We start from the raw sequence: 22,751 nt of genomic DNA on the forward strand, positions 1-22,751 counted from the left end.
TTTTTAAATTTATTTTCTCACTTTTATATAAATTTTACACTTTTTAAATTTTCTTTTTTTTTTTTTTTTGAATTTTCGAATCACTTTGGTCACTTGATAGTTTCTTTCATATTTTATGTATTCGCTATTAAACTGTTGTTGTGTACGCTGGCACCTAACATAACTGACTAATTGTTAACACTCTAAGCTGTTAACTTTTAAACTATAACTGTTTTCAATTTCAATGCTCTTAAGAGCTACGTTTTAGATTTTCATGAAAGATTAATTTTAGAAAATTTACCGTTATCTGTTTATGTATGATGTCGAGCTATAGTGAAAAACACTTTTTCTCACCAAAAGCTTTCGTGAAGCTTTTGTACTAACTTGCAATCATAGGGTTTTGTTGAAAAAATAGTTTTCACGCTCTACTACCAAATTAAGCAAACAGAGACATGTAACGAAGAGAAAATTTTATTTGTGCATAAAATAAAAATGGGAATCTATGAAAAATCCTCTAATTTACCTAAAGTAGTTATATCTGAATGCTATATATTGGGTATATATATTTTATCAACGCTTAGAAGCTAGATGCAGGGACCTGAGAAAGTACATACATTCGTGATGAGCATCAAATTCTGAATCGTCCGTCTGTACATCTGTCCACTTGTCCGCCTCTCTACTTGTGTAATGACTGTTGTAAATATCCTCCTGACCGCAAAAATTCAGCCATTCAAATTGGTATTGGAAATGGGTTAAATCCGGCGAAGGACACACCCACAGTGCCACGTAAACTGAGACCATATCTGTTTTCAGAAAGAATAAAAAGTTGGTTTTTTGCTCATTACTCATCAACTACGGCAGATAAATTTACAAGAATTTGACTGCATGTTCTGTGAATACTAATGCAGTAGTTGTACAAAGGAAATAGGCAGAATTGACGTCGTCGTCTACTCAATATTAGTGTGTATCAAATTTTTATCTTTTATTTTCAATGCATAAGCAAGCATTAAAAGCAGATAAGTACTTGGCCAGTCTCAAAATCGAAATGCACTTAAGCATGTCCGTCTGTTCATCTGTCCAATTGTCGGTCTAAACAACCCTAAAGTGTCTATGGTAAGTTTTCTCTAGTAGTAGCATCAAAGTACACTCCAAAGTACACTACAGACTTACATGCCTATGCAACAAAAACACCTTTGAACACCTTTGTTTCCCGTGTGTTTTACTTGTTCTTATCCATAGAATACAACATAGACACCATATAAATTTCCATTTTTATTCTGAAAATAGAAAAAATCAGCCGCGCCCGTTCAATATTATAGAGTATGAAAATTTAGTTCTTCTCCTAACATAGAGATGGATATAAAAAATATTCGGCCCGATCGAATATAATTTTCTTACTTATTTAGTTTAAAAAAATTTGCAATATATCTGTACATAATATGTACATATATATATATATATATATATAGGTGCATATCTATCGGGTGCATAAATAAATTCTCTTTTTTAGTAAAATTTAAAAAGCGTTACAAAGCTTAATAATCGAAATATTTAACCTGATTATCTTTGATTCTTGGTCTCTTACTATTAGGCTTGGGCTGATGTCTTCGCTGTAGAAACTCTTTAGCTTCGAGGAGGAACAGTCATCGAGCGGTCTTCGCGCATCTTCAACTTTAATGAACCGCTCAATCTCATTGACCTTAAACAAGTGGTAATCAGAAGCAGATAGGTCTGGAGAAGAAGAAGACCACTTTCGGGCTTCCTCTGCCCATAAATGATTTTTTTTGCCTCAAAAGCGTCAATTAGTTTGACTATTCGAGCCAGGTTGAGTGCTTTCCAATCGCATCAACCATCCTTTCGCGGTCTAATATGCACTGAATGACCTACCGGTAGTCAGATTGAACGCTACGACAGCAGTAGAAGGAAACAAAAACTGTAGATATTAAGTTATTGTATTCTTACTGTTCATTGTACTTCGTGTGCATATATATTTTTAATTTATATAAAGTGGAAATTGAAATGTGTTCGAATGTAATAATTGCTTCGGTATGGCCGTAAGTGTTTTATCTGACAGACGAAATAAGTCTTCTTTTCCAGTATTAGGTTCGAATTAAGTATTCTTTTCCAGTATTAAGAATTTCCAGTAGACGAACATAGAGAAGAACGTAAGCTTCCTATTTTAAAATTAAAAATCATGCCTGATCACTCTGCCAGGTTAAACCCAGGCGTGACCAGGCTTACCAACTTTCCTTCTCCAATATCTCTGCAAATTTTTGTAAATTGAATCTCTCCATTCATTTAAACAGTGAGGGTAGCATCGAAGATAAACTACGAAGATAAAAATACTTATTGTTATACGTATGTATATATGTGAGGTTTGTGGCTTGGATAAAATACACACTTTACTATAAAACTAAGAAAAATCGATGAGAAAATCTTAAGAAAATGAGAAATCAGAACAGAAGTAAGAACATTATAGTCCGACTAGGCCGACTTTTGGATTCCTTACATCATTTTGCCTTGTACAATTATTCACTCATTTCAGCAATAATACACTATAAGCTATACATTATTTTCATCCAAAGGCATACTTTTCATGAAAGCCTACATGTTGAAGAATGCCTACAAATTCGTATGTTGTGATCCAAAATTAAGCAAACTGAATTGACTCCCTAAATATTTTATTACTTTTCCATTTCTGTCATCAAAAACCAGGAATTAGACTTTCCCTTTTTATAAGCGCCCCCCTATATAGGGTCACGATCTAAACGATAAACCTATGTGATCCAATTTCCGTACCGTTAAATTATTTGTTAAATTGTTGCGTATGGACCGATTTTCATCTTAATACATTAAAAATGAAACCCAAAACCCCTTAAGAGATCTGATATGAATTGGCGTCCAAGAAATAATGGTTCAAATATGATCTTAATCTAACTTAATTTTTAGTCAAATCAATTATCATGAAAAAATTTTCATTACAAAACATGAGCAATTAGGTCCTTTTGGCCTATGAGGGTTTGCATCTCTTGAAAATTCTTACATGCGGTAGTATTCAAAAAACACGCCTACGTGTTCCAAATTCATTAAGCTTGATTTCTTTGTGAATTTACTATCAAGAAACAATTTTCGTGGTGAAGTATTGAAAAATGGAGCTTTGTTACCATATAAGGAAATTCAAAAAATTGTCCCAATTGAACCAAATTTTTGATACTAATGTAGAATATCGAATGCAGAATTGACCAAGGGGTTTTGTCAAATAATTTTGAAAATCGCCCCATTTTCCACGTAAAGACTTTTCACAATAAGGCCTTGTATGTGGAGTAGTCGAAGAAGTGAATCCAAGCCCAGTATTCCAAATTATAAGGTTATAGATTGAATACTAAAATACATTGACGGACGGGCAGACAAGCGCCAAATATTGATTTTGATTCGATCAATACCATAAAAGATGTGTTTAGCTTAAGACTTTCTCGGTGTGCGCTACGTTCGCACAAGCTAAATATACCCTCTTCCACAAGTGGTGCAGAGTAAAATCATATACTCTTCTTCCACGACAACACAATGATTTGACTGTTGTTGATTTGCTCACTAGCCGAAGAAGAAGAAGAAGATATGATTTCTATCTATTTGTGTTTATATATATAGTAAAAGTTTTTTATACGCGGGATATATGTGCCGTGCGGAATACAGATACCGTGAATACGGAATGTTAATTGGATACCTATGGGAATCCTTTTATTATTATGTATGTACTTATTATATCCGCGAATAAAGAAATTTTTTAAAATTGTTTTTAATCCGCGAATAATGAAAACGCGAATGAAGGAAGCGCGAATAAGGAGCTTTTACTGTAAATATATATACATATATGTATATATATATATATATTTTAATCTTTTATGTTTCTACAATGCTATATGTAGTACAGTTATGTATGAGAACTGTTATCATGTTGGCGGCAAGTATACGTTTGATTATAAAGTTTCAACAATAAAACCTTTAAAGAAAACAAAAACAAAATTTATAATTCTTGTGATATGCTTGACTGTATGTTGTCTAATAAAATGCAATTCTCAAATGCTGACTTTTGCAACCCTTAGCGAAAGCGAGTGAGTCTCCTGCATAATAAAGTAAAATGCAAAGCGCATGACACAGTTTAATGATTTTATAGCTGATTATAGGATTAGTAGTAGATTCGTGGTAATGGTAGCATTTACTAGTCGAAGATTTACAGCGGAATGAACGAATTATAAGAAAACGTTAAGTTTTTCTTTATTTTTGTGTGAGAAGTAATTTTTAAAGTAAACTCTAAATTAAAATAATTAAATAACAAAAAAAAAAAAGAAAAGAAAAAACCCGTAAATATATATTTAAACTTTTGAATAACAATTTTTTTTTATCATATTTTGCATTGAAAGAAATTAGAAAGAAAACTTTTTTTTTTGCTTGGTTCTGGCACATATGTATGTGTGTAACAAAGCATTAAAAAAAGAATATATGTATATATATATATACATGTCTAGAATATTATGGAATTATCTTAAACAAATTTGATAGAAAAAAAGAAACTTTTTTTTTAGTAAACAACAATTAAATTAGAAAGAAAAGCTGGTATAATTAAATGTTAAATAAAAGGGATAAAAAATAATCCTTTAATCGGAAAGTAAAGTATAATAAACGCATGAGAGTGATTCATACTTGCTTGCTTGCTTTGCTTCGGACATGAGAAAAAAAATTCTTCTTGCATATAACCAACTACGTAGTAAATGAAAATAACAACAACAGCAACAGCAACAGCAACAAAAATAATAAAGATTCATCGACAACAGCAACAAATTATTAGTCCTTTTATTGTGTATACCCTTGCGATACAAGGGATATTAACAACGAAAACATCAGCAACAGCAACAACAAGAAAAACAACAACAACGGAAAAGAATCTGTACATTGTCGTCACTCCATCAAAAGCAGAGTGAATTTAGCAGAGTTATTTTACTCACCGAGAGATAGAGAGAGAGGGAGCGAGAGCAAGCAAGTAAAAGCAAGTGAAAAACGAAACGTTATGTGTAACTATCAAAAACCTTAGCATACTCTACGGCTTTTTATTGATTTCAAGTGTACAGTAAAGCCAAGAAGCAAAAATCTATTTATGACATGAAAATATTTTATTAAAATTTGTTTTTCAAATATTTCAATTTCCTCTTAATTTTTAGAAATTGTGAACCTAAAAACAAATCGAAAAATATACTCATCCCAAACGAGAACGAAAATTCTTAAAATAATAAAATAGTTTAACATTTTTTTTTTTTTGTTTGTTTTTAAATAAAATCAATTTCTTACAATGGGTGACGAATATACTCCGGATATAAGTGCTATGACCACAAGTAAGTTAAATAAAATATTTATGCATAATATTTGTTCATATTTATCTTGATATTTTTATAAAATCTGGTATAAATCTTTAAAATAATGGTATATGTATCTATACATACATATATTTTGTGCGTGATTCATTTAGCGTCATATCATGAAAACTTAAATATGCGTTGAAAAAAAAAACCAAATCTTAGGTAAAGAAAATTCTCTAATAAGTTCGGAAAATGGTGATGTGTAAACGGCTAAGCGCTGGGCAATGAAGAATATTTTGAACCAATTCTTAAATTTTACTAACCTACCAAAGGCTAAGATTACCTCTTATTAGGTGCATAAACAACTTCGCTCCGTTGAAATTGGTCTCTTCATAACGTGCACCTGACGAAATTTCAGGCGTAGATGACTTGGATATTGATGTTCGAATGGTTTAAGTTTCAGTTGTGTACAAGTTATCGTTCAGTGTATTTATTACCAAAGTTTGAAAGATGGACGTTATCTGCGGTAGTGCGTTTGTCTGTAGGGTTGATTGGATTGGACCGGAAGAAAATGCAGCTGAAGCTACGGAAGTGATTAATTTGGCTTAGAGAGAGATTTTGTGCAAAAAAATTGTCGTCGTTGGTTACACGTACGGAGCTTGTGCTGCACACTCTATATATTGTCCAGGGCGGGCTCTTTCCGATTATCGTCTACTCAAGTCGATACAGTTATACTTAGCAGATCGCTGGGTCATAGAAGTTGAAGATGTGCGAAAATGGTTCATTGATTGTTTCGTCTCCAAACCAGCAAGTTTCCGCAATGAGGTCATCCATCAGCTACCTGATAAAACGCAAAAGATGCTGATGCATATCTTGATCGTTAAGCTTTGTAGCAATTAATTATATTTTAAATATATACTGAATTTTGTCAAAGAACGGAAGAAACGCTTACGCGCATTACTTTGGTTCAATGTTGGTCTTTTTTTTTCAACAATTCGATCACTTTAGGTTTATGCTAAAGAAAAAAATCTTTCTTTCCTATTTAGTTGAAATAGTTAACAATGGTAAGATTTGGATGCAAAAAAATGCTGCATGTCTGCATATATAAAAATTCTGGAGAAAATACACAAAGCAATGGTTTTAGTTAAGTTTGTACACATTCGTGGATATGCTGCTTTACAACATAAGCAGTGTTAATGTTAGTTAGCAGACTGCTGTAATAATCCAGTCAATGTAAAAAAAATTTCTAAGAACCGGATGTTGTCTCTGCATTTGATCACATCTAAGAGTAATTCAAAAATAATTTGGTCACATGTGAGAGTAAGCGTCTGAATTTGATCACATCTGAGAATAATTGAAAAAGTTAGTCTGTATTTGTTAACAGCTGTTGCATTGAAAAAAACGACTATGAATTTGGTCATATATGAGAATAATTGAAAAAGTTAGTCTGTACGTGTTTACAATTGAGAATAATGCAGAGTTTAATTTGTAATTTACAGTTAGCGATTGTTCATGAAAAAAGTTTTATTAAAAAATTCAAAATGTTTCTAATTTAATGACCAGTAAAAGTCAAACAAGCACTAGTACGACTTGCCAGGCAACCCAATAGTTTAGACTTAAACGTTCCTTCTTCGATCTTAATTGTCTCTATCTACAATAAGGAGTCGTTAAGATATTTATTTAGCATCGTAGAACTAAGTGTAGTCTTGTTAGACAATATCCGATAACTGATCAGCAGTAAACACTTTCCAAGTATAATCTTTAAAACTTCTTCAAACTTAGATGACTTGTAAGAAAAGCTTTCGTTACATTTTCATAGATTTGTGCACAACAGTAGATCTGCTTCGTGAAAATTGTAACTAGAAGTTGAATGTGGCAAGAATATGGGCAATGAACGAATAGTCGTTCTATGTCCTCGTAATTTTTTTTTTTTTTTCATACAAAAATTGAGTTTTCTTGTCTGCAATTGCTTTAGCGAAATTTAACTTCCTCTTGTCCACATATACGGTTCCATCTTTAGCCCATAGTACTGCACAGATAATCGCATAACTCACGATACAATGAAGTATGGCGCCGAGTGGCCAGGAAAGCCGAAGACTTTCGAAAATGTTAGCATCGGATAAGAACAACAGATATAATGAATTGCATTTCTTCTGACTGACTGAGATTATTTCCATTTGGGAAAGGAAAGGGGTCTTTAGTTCAAAAAACTCTGGCCAACAATTCTTAAAGGTATCAAGACAGGACTTTCCGTTTACTTTAATGCTTCGCAGATTATAATCGGATTATCTAAAACAAGTAAAAACATTATATTGGGACACGGCCTACCATTAAATACCCTACATCATTTCTTTTAATACATTCATATAATTTATATAACGATTTCTTCAAATGGGGCTTTATAAGTGGACTGAACGAAAAGTTGGTCCGCTCTGAAACATTTTCAATAGCGATCGTACTCGTACATGTCAAAGGCTTATCAAACTTCATGAAAATATCTGAAAAATGGGTAGAGAAAGTTAGATCGCGATCAGTATAGTAAAAGGCGGGTCTATTTCAAGTGCTTCTGGGTATTGAATACATCCGCGCAAACTTAATATACTAGTGTAGGATGTAATAAGCTCATAGAGATGATGACGATCCTATAAGTATTACCAGGTATATAAAGCTTCTCAGTATTAGAAGTAACTAAGTTGGAATCGTCTCTCTTCTTACGAATCGCTTTTGAATATGGAAACTTTCGCATAAACTAAGAACTTGAGAAAAATACAACGAATGTTATTAGGGATGGGGCAAATTCAAAGGAGCTTCTTATCAAAGATAAACAATGAGATCTTTTTCGTTCTCTTCGAGGGCCGGGTAACGAAAGCAATGAATTTTCTAATTTCATTTTATTGACTTGATCGTGGTTTCATTTCAGATCGTGACGCTGTCGAAGTCGTCATCTATTGACTGGTGAACTAATGTTTCAGAATCAGAGGCGAAAGACACCTGATTAGTTCACTTGCTGACAAAACTTTTAGTACAGGGGCCTAAAATTGAGTCTACAGGTTTAATTTTCGTAAGAATACTTTTCAGATAGTTACCTACGCAAGGCAAGGTGTCTTAATCAGTGAGTAGGTTTCGTTAATCCGTCCAATATACCAAACACAAGCACTTATCTAAACTGACCTTTCGTGCAGTAGGTTCGGCAGTACGTTCCGTTCAGTATTGATAAATTTTTTTTAAAAACCTTTAACTTTAAATATATTAAAGATTACATATTTTTTTAATACTTATCCGCATCTTATTAATTTGTTATTGTTTTTGCTTGAATTTTTGCAGTTCTTCCTGCTATTTTAGGCATTATATCGGCGGCCGCTCTATGGGCCGCCGCTTGTATATGTGCCAAGCAAATGCGTGCTCGTAATAAGAAACAAAATCATCACGATGCCACATTTCCTTTCCAACCAACACGACGTCCGACAGCAGTTCGTTCACCTAGTGGTCAGCCGCCACATTACCTTAAGAAATCCCCCTCTCCTACCAGTGGTAAGCAGTTGGGCATTTTACAGCCGGTACAAGATCAAGCCATCTCTTCTCCCGTTACACCACAAGCGGTGAAATATGTAGAAGAGGATGAAATTCAAAACAAGCATAAATATAATGGCGGCGAGAAACGCTCGCCATTAGAAAGTAGGAGTCCTCAAGCGAACGGCAATGTTGGCAAATCCGTTAATAACGGACACAAAATGGTAGCAATGCATGATTCAATTTCAAGCAATGGCAGCAATGACTTAAATATGGAACAATTTGGTAAATTGGGTACAATTTTCTTTAAATTACGTTACTTGGCTGAACGCAATGCGTTAATGGTCTCGATAATACGTTGCCGTGGCTTGCCATGCAAGAGTGGCGCTAGCAGCAGCACTGCAACAAATGGTCATAATGGCTCGACTGATATACCAGCTGGCATGAATGGACGCACACAGGCAGCAACGGATCCTTATGTTAAATTGCAATTATTACCCGATAAACAGCATAAAGTCAAGACACGCGTAGTGCGTAATACTTGTAATCCCGTTTACGATGAAGATTTCACTTTCTACGGCTTGAATATTAACGATCTTCAGAATATGTCATTGCATTTCGTTATACTCAGCTTTGATCGGTATTCGCGTGATGACGTTATAGGTGAAGTGGTCTGTCCATTGTCATCCATTGAAATTGGCGACATTTCGAAGGAGGCTTTATCAATTAGCAAAGAGATTCAACCACGTAGTTTGAAGATCAGAGCACAGGGCCGCGGTGAACTGTTGATCTCGTTATGCTGGCAGCCGGCTGCCGGTCGTTTAACTGTTGTGCTCTTGAAGGCTCGAAATTTGCCACGCATGGATGTTACCGGTTTAGCTGACCCGTACGTTAAGATCTACTTACTGTACAATGGTCAACGTATTGCCAAAAAGAAGACGCACGTTAAGAAGCGCACATTAAGTCCAGTATTTAATGAAAGCTTCGCTTTCGATATACCAGCTACTGAGGTGAGTTTCTCTATAGCAAAGCAGATACAAAGAAATAGGGAAAGACGGAGAAAGGATGGAAGACAAATAGACAGGGAGAGAGAGAGAGAGAGAGAGAGAGAGAGAGAGAGAGAGACAGAGAGGGGTAAATGGGAAAGCGATTATCCACAATTTTTAGGGAGATTTCTTCTGTGACCGATCACTTCCCTATACGTGTTGCACACAGTTATGGTCAGGAAAAAGGGAGGAAAAAGAACAGAAATAGTCGGTGGCGGTAGCGTAGAAGGTACTTACCTTTACCGACTGAGCACTCACTACAGTTACGATCAAGTTGTGTTTTCCGCACTGAGTTTTGCACCCGCGAATAGCTGAAAGGGTCTTTGTCGTTGCGACAACTATACAGCCGCCTGACTGGCCTTAAGAGACCAGCCCGAATTTCTTCGAAATTAAGCGGAGAGTCTATCCCCAGATTCCCTTGGCCGTTTTGTTGTCTTCTTTCTTTCTGTGTGTTTCGTTGCCTTTGTTACCTACTTTGCCGCAATGTCGCCGCGGAAATCTGTCTTCATTCTGTCGATATAGTTCATCGCAGGGGTGACCACTTAAATACTTATTTACTATGATGTAACTCTAAGCCTGATTATATCTACTGGTTTAAAATGAAGATTTTTATAAATGTTTGCTTTAGGGTACTGGAGCAACTTTAGAAGGTGTTTCGTTGGAACTAATGCTCTTGGATTGGGATCGTGTTACCAAAAATGAGGTGAGTTTGTTGCAATAAAATTGATATCACAATGAAAATTCTTGTATTTATTGAATTTGCTTTTTTTAGGTAATCGGCAGACTTGAGCTTGGCGGACCAAATTCAAGTGGAACCGCCCTAAACCATTGGAACGAAGTATGCAATTCACCCAGAAGACAAATTGCCGAATGGCATAAACTGAACGAGTAAAAAAGATGAAATCTTAGAAATCAAGAGAAGAGAAGTTAAAATATCTCTTGAAAAGCATGAAAAAAAAAAGAAAAAAGAATTTATGTTAAGCAACAAAAAAAAAAAAAAAAAAAAAGAAAAGAATAATTACAGTAAATATACATGAACGTACATATATTACAGAGATTTGTACACAAACCCACAAAAATAGTAATTCACTATACACCAATTAAGACGTACTAATACTCACACACACTCACACACATATACACACACTCACGTAGTTTCATATATACATATAAAGGAAAAGCTTTTATGTAAGAGCAACTCAACCAATGTCATTGATATTAAAAGATTTCCCAAAAAGAAAAAAAAAAATAAGAACAAAACAAAACAAGAATCTCAAATCTCCAATAATAAGCAAAAGATAAATAAATAAATAAATAAAAAACGGAGAGAGCGGAGAGCGTAGAGAAGAGAAAAGCTTTCTCTTAAAAAAAAAAATGTAAAGAGAATGTAAGAAAAGTAATTAGAAGGGCGAGAGAGAGAGAGAGAGAGAGAGAGAGGAACATAAATGAAAGGAGAGAAGAACGTGTGTTGATTGGTTGATAGGCGAGGATAGTGACGATCTTAATATTAGCAAAAAGTATTAAAAAATTTAAAAAAAAAGTAAATATATTGAAATTTGATTTTGTTCTCTCTCTTGTTTCGATTGTAATCGTATATCTATTGTATTATAAATCATTATATATTTTGTGTATGTGTAAGTGGTTTAGTAAAAATTTTAGTCTTAGTCTGGATATAAGACAACCATTTTTAAAAAGTATGAAATATTTACTAAGTATATATATATATATATATATATATATATGCATATATGATGATGATGGTAGTGATAACAAGAAAGAGAGAAAGGGAAAGAGAAAGAAAAATGGAAGGGGTGGAGCGAGAGGATATATTTTATATGAATTATTTTTGAACCTTACCTTACCAGATCTTAAATGCTATTATATAAGTTCATATCTACTTAGTAAGACGAAGCTATTCGCCGTAAGGAATAAAGAGTACAGAGTAAGGATATAAAAATAAGAATGAATTAAAAAAGTTTGCCATACTTTTCAAGAACGCCATTTCCATCTTTCGAGTTATTCTAGTTCAGAATGATTTGTAGTTTTTACCATTTTTTTTTTTTTTTTTTTGATAAGAAGGCTGAAGAGTGACAGCAAGCAGGCCATGGATGGATTGTGAAACAGTTTTTGCTCAATCATAATTAATAAGATGTTATTTTAAAAGTCGATAGATGTATGCACATTAGCACGGCTTCGAAAAGAACAAGTATCAAGTCAATTATCTATGGGAAAGTTATTGAAGCAAGATTTTCGCCATTTACATTCTCTCTCTGTGCTCAAATCTCGGATTACATATTAAAGCTTTCGTTCAAAATGAGTCGTGCTTGGCTAAATTTGTTTAAAGAAAATTAAATTTATTTCGAAAAAGTTTTCGTTAAATTTTTTCAAGGCATTTGTGAATTGGGTTTCTTTAAGAAAATGTTGAAAATCGTTTCGTGTGTGTTTCTCCGACTAGACATATTCTTCTTCTTCTTCTTCTTCTTTGGCAGATGGGTGCCCTTAGCTTCCGTTACCTAGTATCATGCTGAACATAAATTACTAGCAGGCGAATAAATAGCAAAGTTTACTAACAAGGAAAATAATTAGTAAAAATTATTATTAATTTTTTTTCTTTTTTTCTAATTAAGTATAGTTATTCTTTTTAAGTTTTTTTTTCACATATAATGGTTTTTCTAATTTATGAAATAATAAAAGTACAAATAATTTAAAATTTACTCAAAAAAAAAAAAAGAAAAGACAAATTGAGTTTATTTACTTAATGAAATCATTTACAGTTAAGTCAGTGAAAATAAAGATTACTTAAGAGAATAAAATAATTTAAAAAAAACAAAAAAAAAAAAACAAAAGAAGAAGATATAGATAAAAATTGACCTCAACTCTTTGGTAAGCAAGATTTCTATCATAATAAAAATATAAATAAATCAATAAAATATAATTGAAAAAGATATTTGCAAAGCTTAGCTTAAAAGAAGGTAAAACTTTAGATTAAAACAAAGAAAACAAACTACAAGATAAGAGACATTAACAGACAACACATAAAACTTTAACTCAAACATCACGGATGCTTTCTTAAATCTGCTATAAAATGCAAAACTAAGAATAAATTTTTCATCCGCAACTCCATCGAGCACATCTGTAGAGACACCGCAACTATACTATACAACTTTTGTATATCTTTCTTATACGTCCTAAACACTTTTCCATCACATATGTTCGCTTTGTTCGAAAAAAGTTCTTCGTAATCTATCATCTCGGGATCGAAGAATGTGAATTCTTAACTGTTTCCGCTGCATATTTTGCGGAGCAAAATAATTGTATGAAAAAACGAATAGATAATAAAGAGCAAATAATGGCAAAGACGGTTAGTTAGTTATTAAAATTTGATCTCCGAAGGCATTACTAACTCACATATTTATATATTTGTAAAGATTTATTTATGCTCACCTGTCCCTTGAATTTTTAGTCGCTTAGATGTGAAAGAATTGAGATAGATTGCTCGACTTATTTATATCCGCATAACTGTTCTTTTGTCCGTCTGTTCTTTCTTTAGTTCCTTACCCGGCCTGATTTACTTGTGTTCGCCTAATCTGTCCGTCCGTCCATCCGTTCAAAAACTCGATTTACATGTGTTCGTATAACCATTACGCTGTCCGTTCGTCATTTCAATTTTTAGCTTCTTTCGTCAAAAAAATTACGAGAAGATGCTTAATTTACTTATGTCCGTTTTGCTCTCCTTCTGTCCTTTTGATTTTTATTCATCCTGACAGAGGAAAAGTCTAAATAAAATTTGATGAAATTTGGTATATAAGTTTGTAGACATATCATATCCACTTAAAAAATTTATTTTATTCACTGAAAAGTTGAAGAACAACCAAACTGAAAAAAACCGCTGAACAATTGTGAGACCATCGAATCCATCGATCTCGAATTTCATGCAATTGTCTAATAAAGACCTTTCCCGGTGGAAAAACGAAGAGGCCATAATTGTGAGGAAAGCTTTGCCTTTGCTCAACTACAGAGGGCCCATAATTAATTAGAATTAATGAAAATTTTTTTTTGAAAAATTGTTAAGAGGTTATAATGCTTGCATATACTGAAGAAAAGTCTGCCGAGTGTCAAGGAGAAGAATCAAGAACTGACCTGCAACTTTGATAAAACGATCATACGATCATACTGCTTGAAAATTTTACTTGAATAAGTAAACTTGATTTCTTATTATACGCAGATAAAAACCAGAAACTCGTATAACAAACCATAGACTCACCTACAACTTTCCGAGCTATTTTATAGGCACAACTTAATTCATCAAAGGTTATTTTGATATTAATAATTGAATGATTGTTAAAATTTTCAAAAATAAAAATAAAAAAAAAAAGCAAAAAAATATTCAATGGGAATCAAAACTGTGTCTGTACTCCTGCTAAGGGTATACTAAAAAAGTAAATTTGGTCAACCATTCCAACCAATTTTGAACATATTCAAAGCAAAGCGAGAAATCATTCGACCCAAAGTGCAGCTTCCCACAATGAGCTTTGGTGAGCTTAAAAGAAAAAAAAAGAAATGCTAAGTAAAGTTCAGTTTGTTGCTTAATGATGCAATATCTTGCTGTTAAGTAACTATCCGTGTTTACGTTACCCTATAATCACTGATAACTAATCCAAGATAATCACAGGTCGTATTTGCTTTCAAGACAGGAGGACTCATCTATGAGTTCGTTTTTAAATAGAGAAAAATAAAATAAACAAACCTATGATAATACTCTTCTTCTTCTTTTGCAAGTAAACGAGCATCGAAAAAGTCCTGCGCTTTAATATCTTAAGCGAATGTCTCTTTCTATAATCGCAAGGCATAGGATAATAAAGCACATCCCCCTGAGTAGCCGAAATCGAGGAATCTCGACTAGCAAGTCAATGGTTGTTGGGTTCGAATCTCAAGTGCGGTGAAGTTTTTAATAAAAGCCGATAGCCTTAGATGCTAGTGCTCTTAAGAGTTTAGTCTTAGAATTTATTTCTCTGGCGAACTTAATAATAATAATAATAATAAATATAATAAGGAGTAGGTGTCCCTGAATTCTATAAATGAAATCAAGTTCTTTCACAAAGTTCTTTCTACTCTTCTCGACTTGAAAAGCGTATTGCTTTTGCAGTCCTATTGCAGATAGGGAATTAGGAAAACCTAATTACGCAGCCCGTTCTCCCTTCTTCCAATTGGCCTCAATAGTCAGCTTATTTGAAAATGGACGTTCGATTTACAATCTGGCAGTTCTCGATCTTCATATTTCCGCAATACATAGTTTCACGTGAACACACGCTTACGACTTTACCTTTCAAACTCTTATACGAAAACTAAGGAATCGAGCAGATACTCCTTAAGTAGCCATAGAGAAGTACTTCATGATGTTGTTTATGGTAATGAGTGTAATTACACATACATATATACACATATATAGACACGCACACCTATTGCTATATATACATATATACATGATAATATATAAATAATGATCCCTCCAATTAAGAAAATAATAGTTATTCGTAATAGAGAACAACAAGTAATTATTGTGTATTAAATTGAGAAGAAAAATACCAAAAAAAAAAAAAGAAAAACAACAACATCATCAACACGAAGAAGAATAGTAACAACAAAAACATAAAGTAAGTAAAAAATCAAAGATGACATCTTTTTAATTTAGGAGCACATACGCCTGAGAACGCTTAAATTGGTCTGACAATTACCCTTTCTGCGATTTACTTACTCATACTAGTTAAGCGGAAATGTATTTCTTTAAAAGACGTTCGCGTAAAACATAAAAATACAAAAAAAAAAAAAAAAAAAAACGGATATAATGACGGAAATGAATTTTCAATTAAGCTAAATGAAAAAATATTTTCTGAAAATATTTCAAAAAAAATTAAACTTTATTACTTAAATCAAGGAAATCAGAAAATTAAAGATGACAAAAAAATCACATAAACTAATTGTAAGAAAAAAAAAAAACAAAAATAAAAACTTTACCTCCAAAACAATCAATTGTACTGAAATGCATTAAAGAAAGGTCCTACACTCAAACATACACACACGCACACGCACACACACACATACCAACTACATATTCTTATTACAACATCAATTTTTATGAAAACATAATTTTTTTTTTTTTTTTATTAAACTAAACAAAAATTTTTTTTAATTAAAAAAAAAAAAAAAAAAAAAAATGATTTATGTCCAGCCATAGCTGGTTCTCTTAATTTGTCACGGGAATATCTTATTCCATATAAGCTTGTGTAGCCCGTTTCCAACATTTTTTTATGCCTGCTGTCGTGAGAGATAGAGACACGTATACGCCGTGCTTGTCATTCCGCTTATATCAAATATATCATAAATCGTATCTATCTATATCTTAGCTTGATTAGCTGATCTGACGTTTACCTACGTGTCTCCGTTGCTGAATCGCCTACGATTGAGTCGAAACGCCGTAATTAGTGTGTTCTTAGCGCAGGCCCACCGATCGAGCTTGACGATAACAGATATTATCCGCCCATATGTACACCTGAAATTGTTAACACATTCAAGAAACTACGAATTTCCAAATATTGTTATACTTATAACTTACAGCCTACGACTGATATCAATTGTAAAATTTATCCGGCAACCTTTTAAACCTTTTTCTTTTAGTTGTTGACGGGTAACCAAAACAATCGCAATAAATGCCGAGCATAACTTTTTTTTCTTCTCTTCATTTCTATCTCATTTTTTACACCCTCTTTCATACACAACTACTCATGTGCAATACTCAAACATTTCAAATAGTTTCACATAATTGAAGAGTAAATATATATAAAAAAAAGAAAAAAAAAAGAAGAAGAAAATTCTATTCTTCAGAATATTTAGATCGCAAGTATAACTGAAATAGAATATAACGACAAACAATTATATGTTAAATTTAATGAAGCGAAAATAAAATTATTATATATAACGAGTAAATAAATAAATAAATAAAAAAAAAAAAAAAAAATTAAAAACTTATAATAAATTCCTGTTTTCTTTGCAAAACAATTCATATTTATTTCTATCGGCGACGTCAAGCTCAAGTGGACCAAATGTTGATGGAGGTTGACTTTTTTCTCCTAAACAATTCTTAAATACTTCTCGGCTGCATCGCAAACCTATTACAGACTGCTTCAAGTAATTGTTCTTTTAGCTTAGCCTCTCTTTTAAGGCCAAGCCCAATTAAATGGAGAGAATTGATTCGTTGACCTTTTATATAAAATTTGCTTACGAAGAATTTATTTATAGTTTTGAAAGAGAGAAACGCGGTACTCTCTCTTCCAAAGAAGCATTCGATGGTTCTGATTGGCCAGTAGGTGTAAGAGAAAATGTTATATTTTTGTGTCGCAGTCTTGTCAACTCTCAAAACCAAATTTTTCTTCTTTTTTTTTCGAACACACGGTTATCAAGTCGCGAAAGCAAAGTTAAAAAGTAGTGCAGAGCGTTTTAATGTAGAATAAAAAGTTGGTAAGAGGATCGCGCTCGTTCACGAGCAATAACAAGATGGCTTCGAGACGAAATGGTTCATATTTCTGTTATACGCTACACCACTTGTGCTACAGGATATATTAAGTTAGTGCGGACGTATGCAACACCCAGCAGGCTTTAAGGTAGACGCAACAGTTATTATGTCGATCGATTCACTTTCTGTATCCACTTAAGCCCGCCTGTCCGTTTGTGCGTCTTCTGTCTGTCCATGTACTTTCGTACTCAAGCTGCATGTCGCACATTTTGATGAAATGCGGTAGACAGACGTTCTTTCGACCAAGGATGAACGCTACTGGTCCATTGTTTCAATCACTCATCATATAAAGCCCTATTTTAAAAGGTCGTTATATGGAGTAATATTTCAATTTTCAAAATTTCGCGACAAAGAGGCCTAACTAATAGTTTTTCGACAATCTGAATTGGTATGAGAAGTTTGGGCCGCCTGGAACAATTTTTTGAAACCCCTATCATGTAACGAAATCTGAAGTTCACATGATGATAATCAGGTCATAATAGAAATTGAAGGTAAAAAATAAACTATACCAAATTTAGAACTGCTCGTCCTACTTTTTGGATCTTACCCTAAAAAGGAAATTCATGGAAATTAATGCTTTGTAGGGGAGCAGAGAAGTCTAAGTGATAATGAAAATTGGCCCATAAGATAAAAATAAGAATTGTATTAGAGAATGTGGTGTAGGGTATTTAATTTTCGACCATGTCCATGTTCTTACTTGTTGTATATTATGAAAGTCATTAATAGGCTCGTTTATTAAGCCGCATCATTTTGCGACGACTAAGCTCTAATCATATACCACACATCACTCGTTCCAAGCTCGTCTGTTGTAATATTTGCCTATGTATTATTGTATTCAACCTGCATTTTGATGAAGATCGATAAACCCACTGCTTTTGATCCAAGAGCGAACGTTATTAGAAATGATTCATATCGGAGCCATTTTTCGACCACTTCTGACATAACGCTTCATTGTGTTAAGTCGTTAATATTTTATAATGAATGAAACATAGAGGATTTAGATCACTTAGACCTGTTTTTGCGGCCGCCCTATATATAGACGCTCTCATGAAAACACACTTTCTTCTGGCGGGAAAGCTTAATTTGCAGTTTGATATCAAGGAGGCAACTGGGAAATAATAATATCTTTGACCAGTAAACTAAGTTCCCTAAAATTAGACGACGCAAGCGTTTCAGTATCGTCCAATGCGAGGGCTTTCATGAAAATTATGCGTTTACATGAAAATAATGAATAATTTTTCGTCTGTTATCAATTAAACGAAAAGTTGTATATTATCTGAAGGTCGGCCTTGTCCGATTATTTTTTTTATTTTTATTTATTTATTTATTTATTTTTTTTTTTGAGAGTTTATAATATGCTGCAAATGCAATAAAAATAATTGTTTTAGACGATCAGTTTCGATTCTTTACCGGATTAATAAGGTTTCAATAAAACGCAAAACAAACGCTGTCTAAACTATTGATTACTCTCGCCTCTCTTTACTGGTTGTTTAAATTGTTTAAGAGACAAGGCATCCGAAAGTTAACTTAAAGCCTAACTTAACTAAACAGTGAAGATGCAATATAAACAACTGTTTTAGTCAACCAAAGCCAGTTTCAACTCTCCACGGTATTAATAAGTTCTCAATACAAGACAGACGTTGACAAGCAGAAAAATCGGTAATTTTAGATAATGCAATTAATCTCTAGTCTATGGACTTTATTTGTAATGAGTATTACACTCGTAAGTGGTACGTATGCCGAGCGGGAAAGAACGTCTTTCGCAGAAACAAAAAGTGTTTTGGATTTTACGCCTTAAACCAGAATAAATTATATAACATAATGTTGTTTTCGTTTTTCCGCAAAGCTAATGAATGTGCTCTCAACACTGAATGCGTACCAATAGCCGAGTGTGCCTACATTAGAGATCGTTTCGATTTAATCGAGAATAAGCCCTACTGCAATTTCGATCGTCATGGTACACATGTATGCTGCGTAAAATCAGGTACAGTAATATAATTAATATGTTTATCGAAATGTGCTTCGAGAGAATATGTTATTATACTTAATGCACACTTTTCATAAGAACCGTTATATGAGGTGGAATCCTAAAATAGATCTACTTGGTCCAAATTTGGCACAGTTAGCTTTTACGTCAAAGACGTACGTTTATCGAGCCAGTTCCAGTATAAAATTTTAAAAAGTAATTTTGAAAATTTCTATTTCTCCACATTATCCCCCGCTGTATGGAGAGTAATCGAAAAAGTCGACCGATCCGAATCACTTTCAATAGGGATCATCGTTGGGCCCAAGCACTTCTGTGTAGCAAATTTCATCAAAATATGTCAAAATTTGCGAAACATCAGATGGACAGACTGACAGACAGGAAGGCTTAGATCGATTAAGAAAACGATTCCGAATCGATTGATAACAGTTGGGTCTACCTTAAGCCATTCTGGATATTACATACGTCCGCATCAACTTAACATACACTGTGTCACAAATGGTGTAGGGTATAAAAATTTTAATTTTAGATAATCAAATTAATTTCTAGTGTATGTGTAATGACTGTGACGCTCATAAGTGATATGTACGCCAAGTGGAAAGAACGCCTTTCGTAGAAATATAATAAAAAATGTTTTGTGTTTTGCGTCTTAAAAGAAAATAAATTTTGTGACGTAATGTTGTTTTCGTTTTCTCGCAAAGCTAATGAATGTGCTCTCGATACTGAATGCGTGCCAATAGCTGATTGCCCCAATATCAGAGATCGTTTCGATTTCATCGAGAACAAGCCGTACTGCAATTTGGATCGTCATGGTACACATGTATGCTGCGTAAAGCCAAAGCAAATTTATACGCAACCGAAAGATGTCGATTTGCGGATTGTGACAGGTACAGTAATATAATTAATTTGTTTATAGAAATGTTGCTCCCAGTAATCGAGAGAATAGGTTATTAAATTTCTGCGTGGACATAGAAACCTCCATCGTTAACTCTATAAATATATTATGAAAGTCTTTATAGTCAGCATGAATAACTCAGTTCACGTCTGTTATCTCGTCCGTTTGCATACAAGTATTACTTTTACGAACTTAATAAATGTTCTAGAAAATTCTATTTGATTTTCAATTCTCTTTCTCTTTTCTCATTCTTTGATGAAAATTGAAAGTCCGCAAGATTTTCCCATTGATTCATCCACAATGTGTGTGATATCTTCATTTGTACTTGTCCGCAAGAGTAGGGGAGTAGATGAGAGTATCGACTGTCCAGCCAGCGTTCGCGGATTCAAATCTGAACTGGAATAGGGTTTACTTTGATTACAATCATACAGTGACTGTTCAGTCGTTAAAGGCATAATACTTGCCAATTAGATTCGCTTTCGCTAGCATGTGGCCGCGCTCTCTTTCCGCACATCACTTCGACCGTCACCCTAATACTCGAATGGGACACATTGCCTGAGTGATTGTGGTCCTTATGAAAATATACACACACGCGTGTACATATATATGTTAAATCTCGAGACATATATTAAATTTATGAGGGCGCATGGGCTGCTTTCCAGAATGTATCTTCAGCTTATCAAGCATATAAAAACAAGCCTTAACTGCTCTCTCAGCTATACATATTATAGACAAGCTTGAGCAACATCTGTCCATCTGATCATATGATAAAGCTCTAAGTTTTTTTTTCTTGGCTAAAGTCCTTTCTTGTTATATCATGGATACATTCACTCCTTTGTTGCGGTATAAATGCTCACTTTTCATAAGGGACCCTTAGATGAGGTGGCTTATATATCAAATTACTTTTAAGGATCCACTTCCAGTATATATTTTACACATATAATGACTTACTTTTTATAGTAACGGTTACGTGGGAGGGGCTTACAATAATTTGCTGATGCGACGCAAATTTTACACAACGACTTAACACGCCAAAGAACTAACAAACAAGCTTCGCTGTAGTAAAGGATAGATCTATCTCAAGTACTTCTGGTTGGTGCATACATCCGCACCCTTGCACCACACAAACGCTGCAGTGTATAAAAATTGTGAAGAATGAGTATGAAATATATATTGCGAAGCCAGTCATATGAAATAATAAGGCAACGCGTCTTCCACGATAACTCATAAGGGACGTGGGAAGTTGTATAAGATATGTCATGCTTATGGGCGTGCATACACGTTGCATTACTTCCTGATAAATCCTTCCTAGAATATGTATTAAGTTTTTTTTTCGAAAAGAAACAAATTATATTTGTCACCTATGCTTTAGATTTTTCTCTTACATACACACTTACGTGTACTCTAGAGTAGATATTCACTTTACAACACACAATTGTATACTTTTTCGCTTTGAAAAATATTTGATACCGTATGACGTCATACCAGGAAGCACAATTCATGACTATGCAAATAAAGAGAATGAGAGAGCAAGGAGTTAAGAGCCCTACAGACAATTAATGACAAGAGAGAAATTCAAAATTTCTGAGATTTTATTTTATTTTTTTTTAGTTCCTTTTTTTAGTTTATTGTCTCTGGTACCATTTTTGATTTTAAAGAAATTTCTTAGCCCACTCGTGTTATTTAGTTCTTTCTCTACCGAACATACTATGCTAACTATGTGTTAAGATCATCAAGCTTGCGTATTGTTTATGACATATTTTTGCTTTACATATTACAGCCTCGAGCGTTTTCCTTAGAGTGCAGATCCTACGACAGTCCACCAAAAACATGTTACAAACCTTACCTAGTTGGTGGCATAAAAGCAACTGCTAAAGAGTTTTCGTTCCTGTGTTGATTTGCAAAAAAATTCGTTTTAACAGTCGCTCATTTTTTTCTACGCCACCACATGAGTTCAACGTACCGTGGATTTATTCATGAATGTGTTCACATAAAAAACTACTTTCTTTTCATTTCCGACCTCGCCACCTAAGGAGAATTGAATTACACCTCTAGCACAGATGACGCTTTGCCGCAAGATATTGATGTTATAAATTTTATACCTCATCGCATATATCACACCACTGAAGTACAGACTAAATATAACGATATTGCCTTAGTTAAGTTGGCAAGATTACGCAAGTTTCGAGAATTTGTGACTGCCGGTTGGGATGGCGCAAGTTATAATGAAAAACGTTTTCAAATGATCGAACGCAACGAGAAATTGGAGAAAGGAGGCGTTGACAATCGCCCCCAGATACGTGCGGGCTGTTTTACCAGCAATCAGGGCACTTACTCATCCCGATCTTCGCTGTCAATTCCTCGTGGCAGGCGTCACGTCATTCGGTAAAGGTAATTGCGGAACAGTGAGCATTCC

The 22,751-nt window shown here is 33.8% G+C and overlaps 1 protein-coding gene across 2 annotated transcripts; it reads left to right on the plus strand.

The window, feature by feature from the left end:
* Positions 1-4,175: 4,175 nt before the first annotated feature.
* Positions 4,176-11,414, plus strand: LOC119639596 (synaptotagmin-4). 2 transcript variants are annotated; one of them, XM_038037072.1, is made up of 5 exons: positions 4,176-4,283; positions 5,196-5,366; positions 8,655-9,850; positions 10,515-10,589; positions 10,659-11,414. In XM_038037072.1, the coding sequence occupies exons 2-5, from the start codon at positions 5,324-5,326 to the stop codon at positions 10,776-10,778; spliced, it is 1,434 nt and encodes a 477-aa protein (XP_037893000.1). In that variant the 5' UTR covers positions 4,176-4,283; positions 5,196-5,323; the 3' UTR covers positions 10,779-11,414. The 2 variants fall into 2 exon arrangements, with proteins under 2 accessions (XP_037893000.1, XP_037892999.1); XM_038037071.1 differs by lacking the exon at positions 4,176-4,283 and having other exon boundaries at positions 4,746-5,366.
* Positions 11,415-22,751: the final 11,337 nt, after the last annotated feature.

The sequence above is a fragment of the Glossina fuscipes genome, unplaced genomic scaffold, assembly GCF_014805625.2.
Source record: "Glossina fuscipes isolate IAEA_lab_2018 unplaced genomic scaffold, Yale_Gfus_2 112, whole genome shotgun sequence".
NCBI lineage: Eukaryota > Metazoa > Arthropoda > Insecta > Diptera > Glossinidae > Glossina > Glossina fuscipes.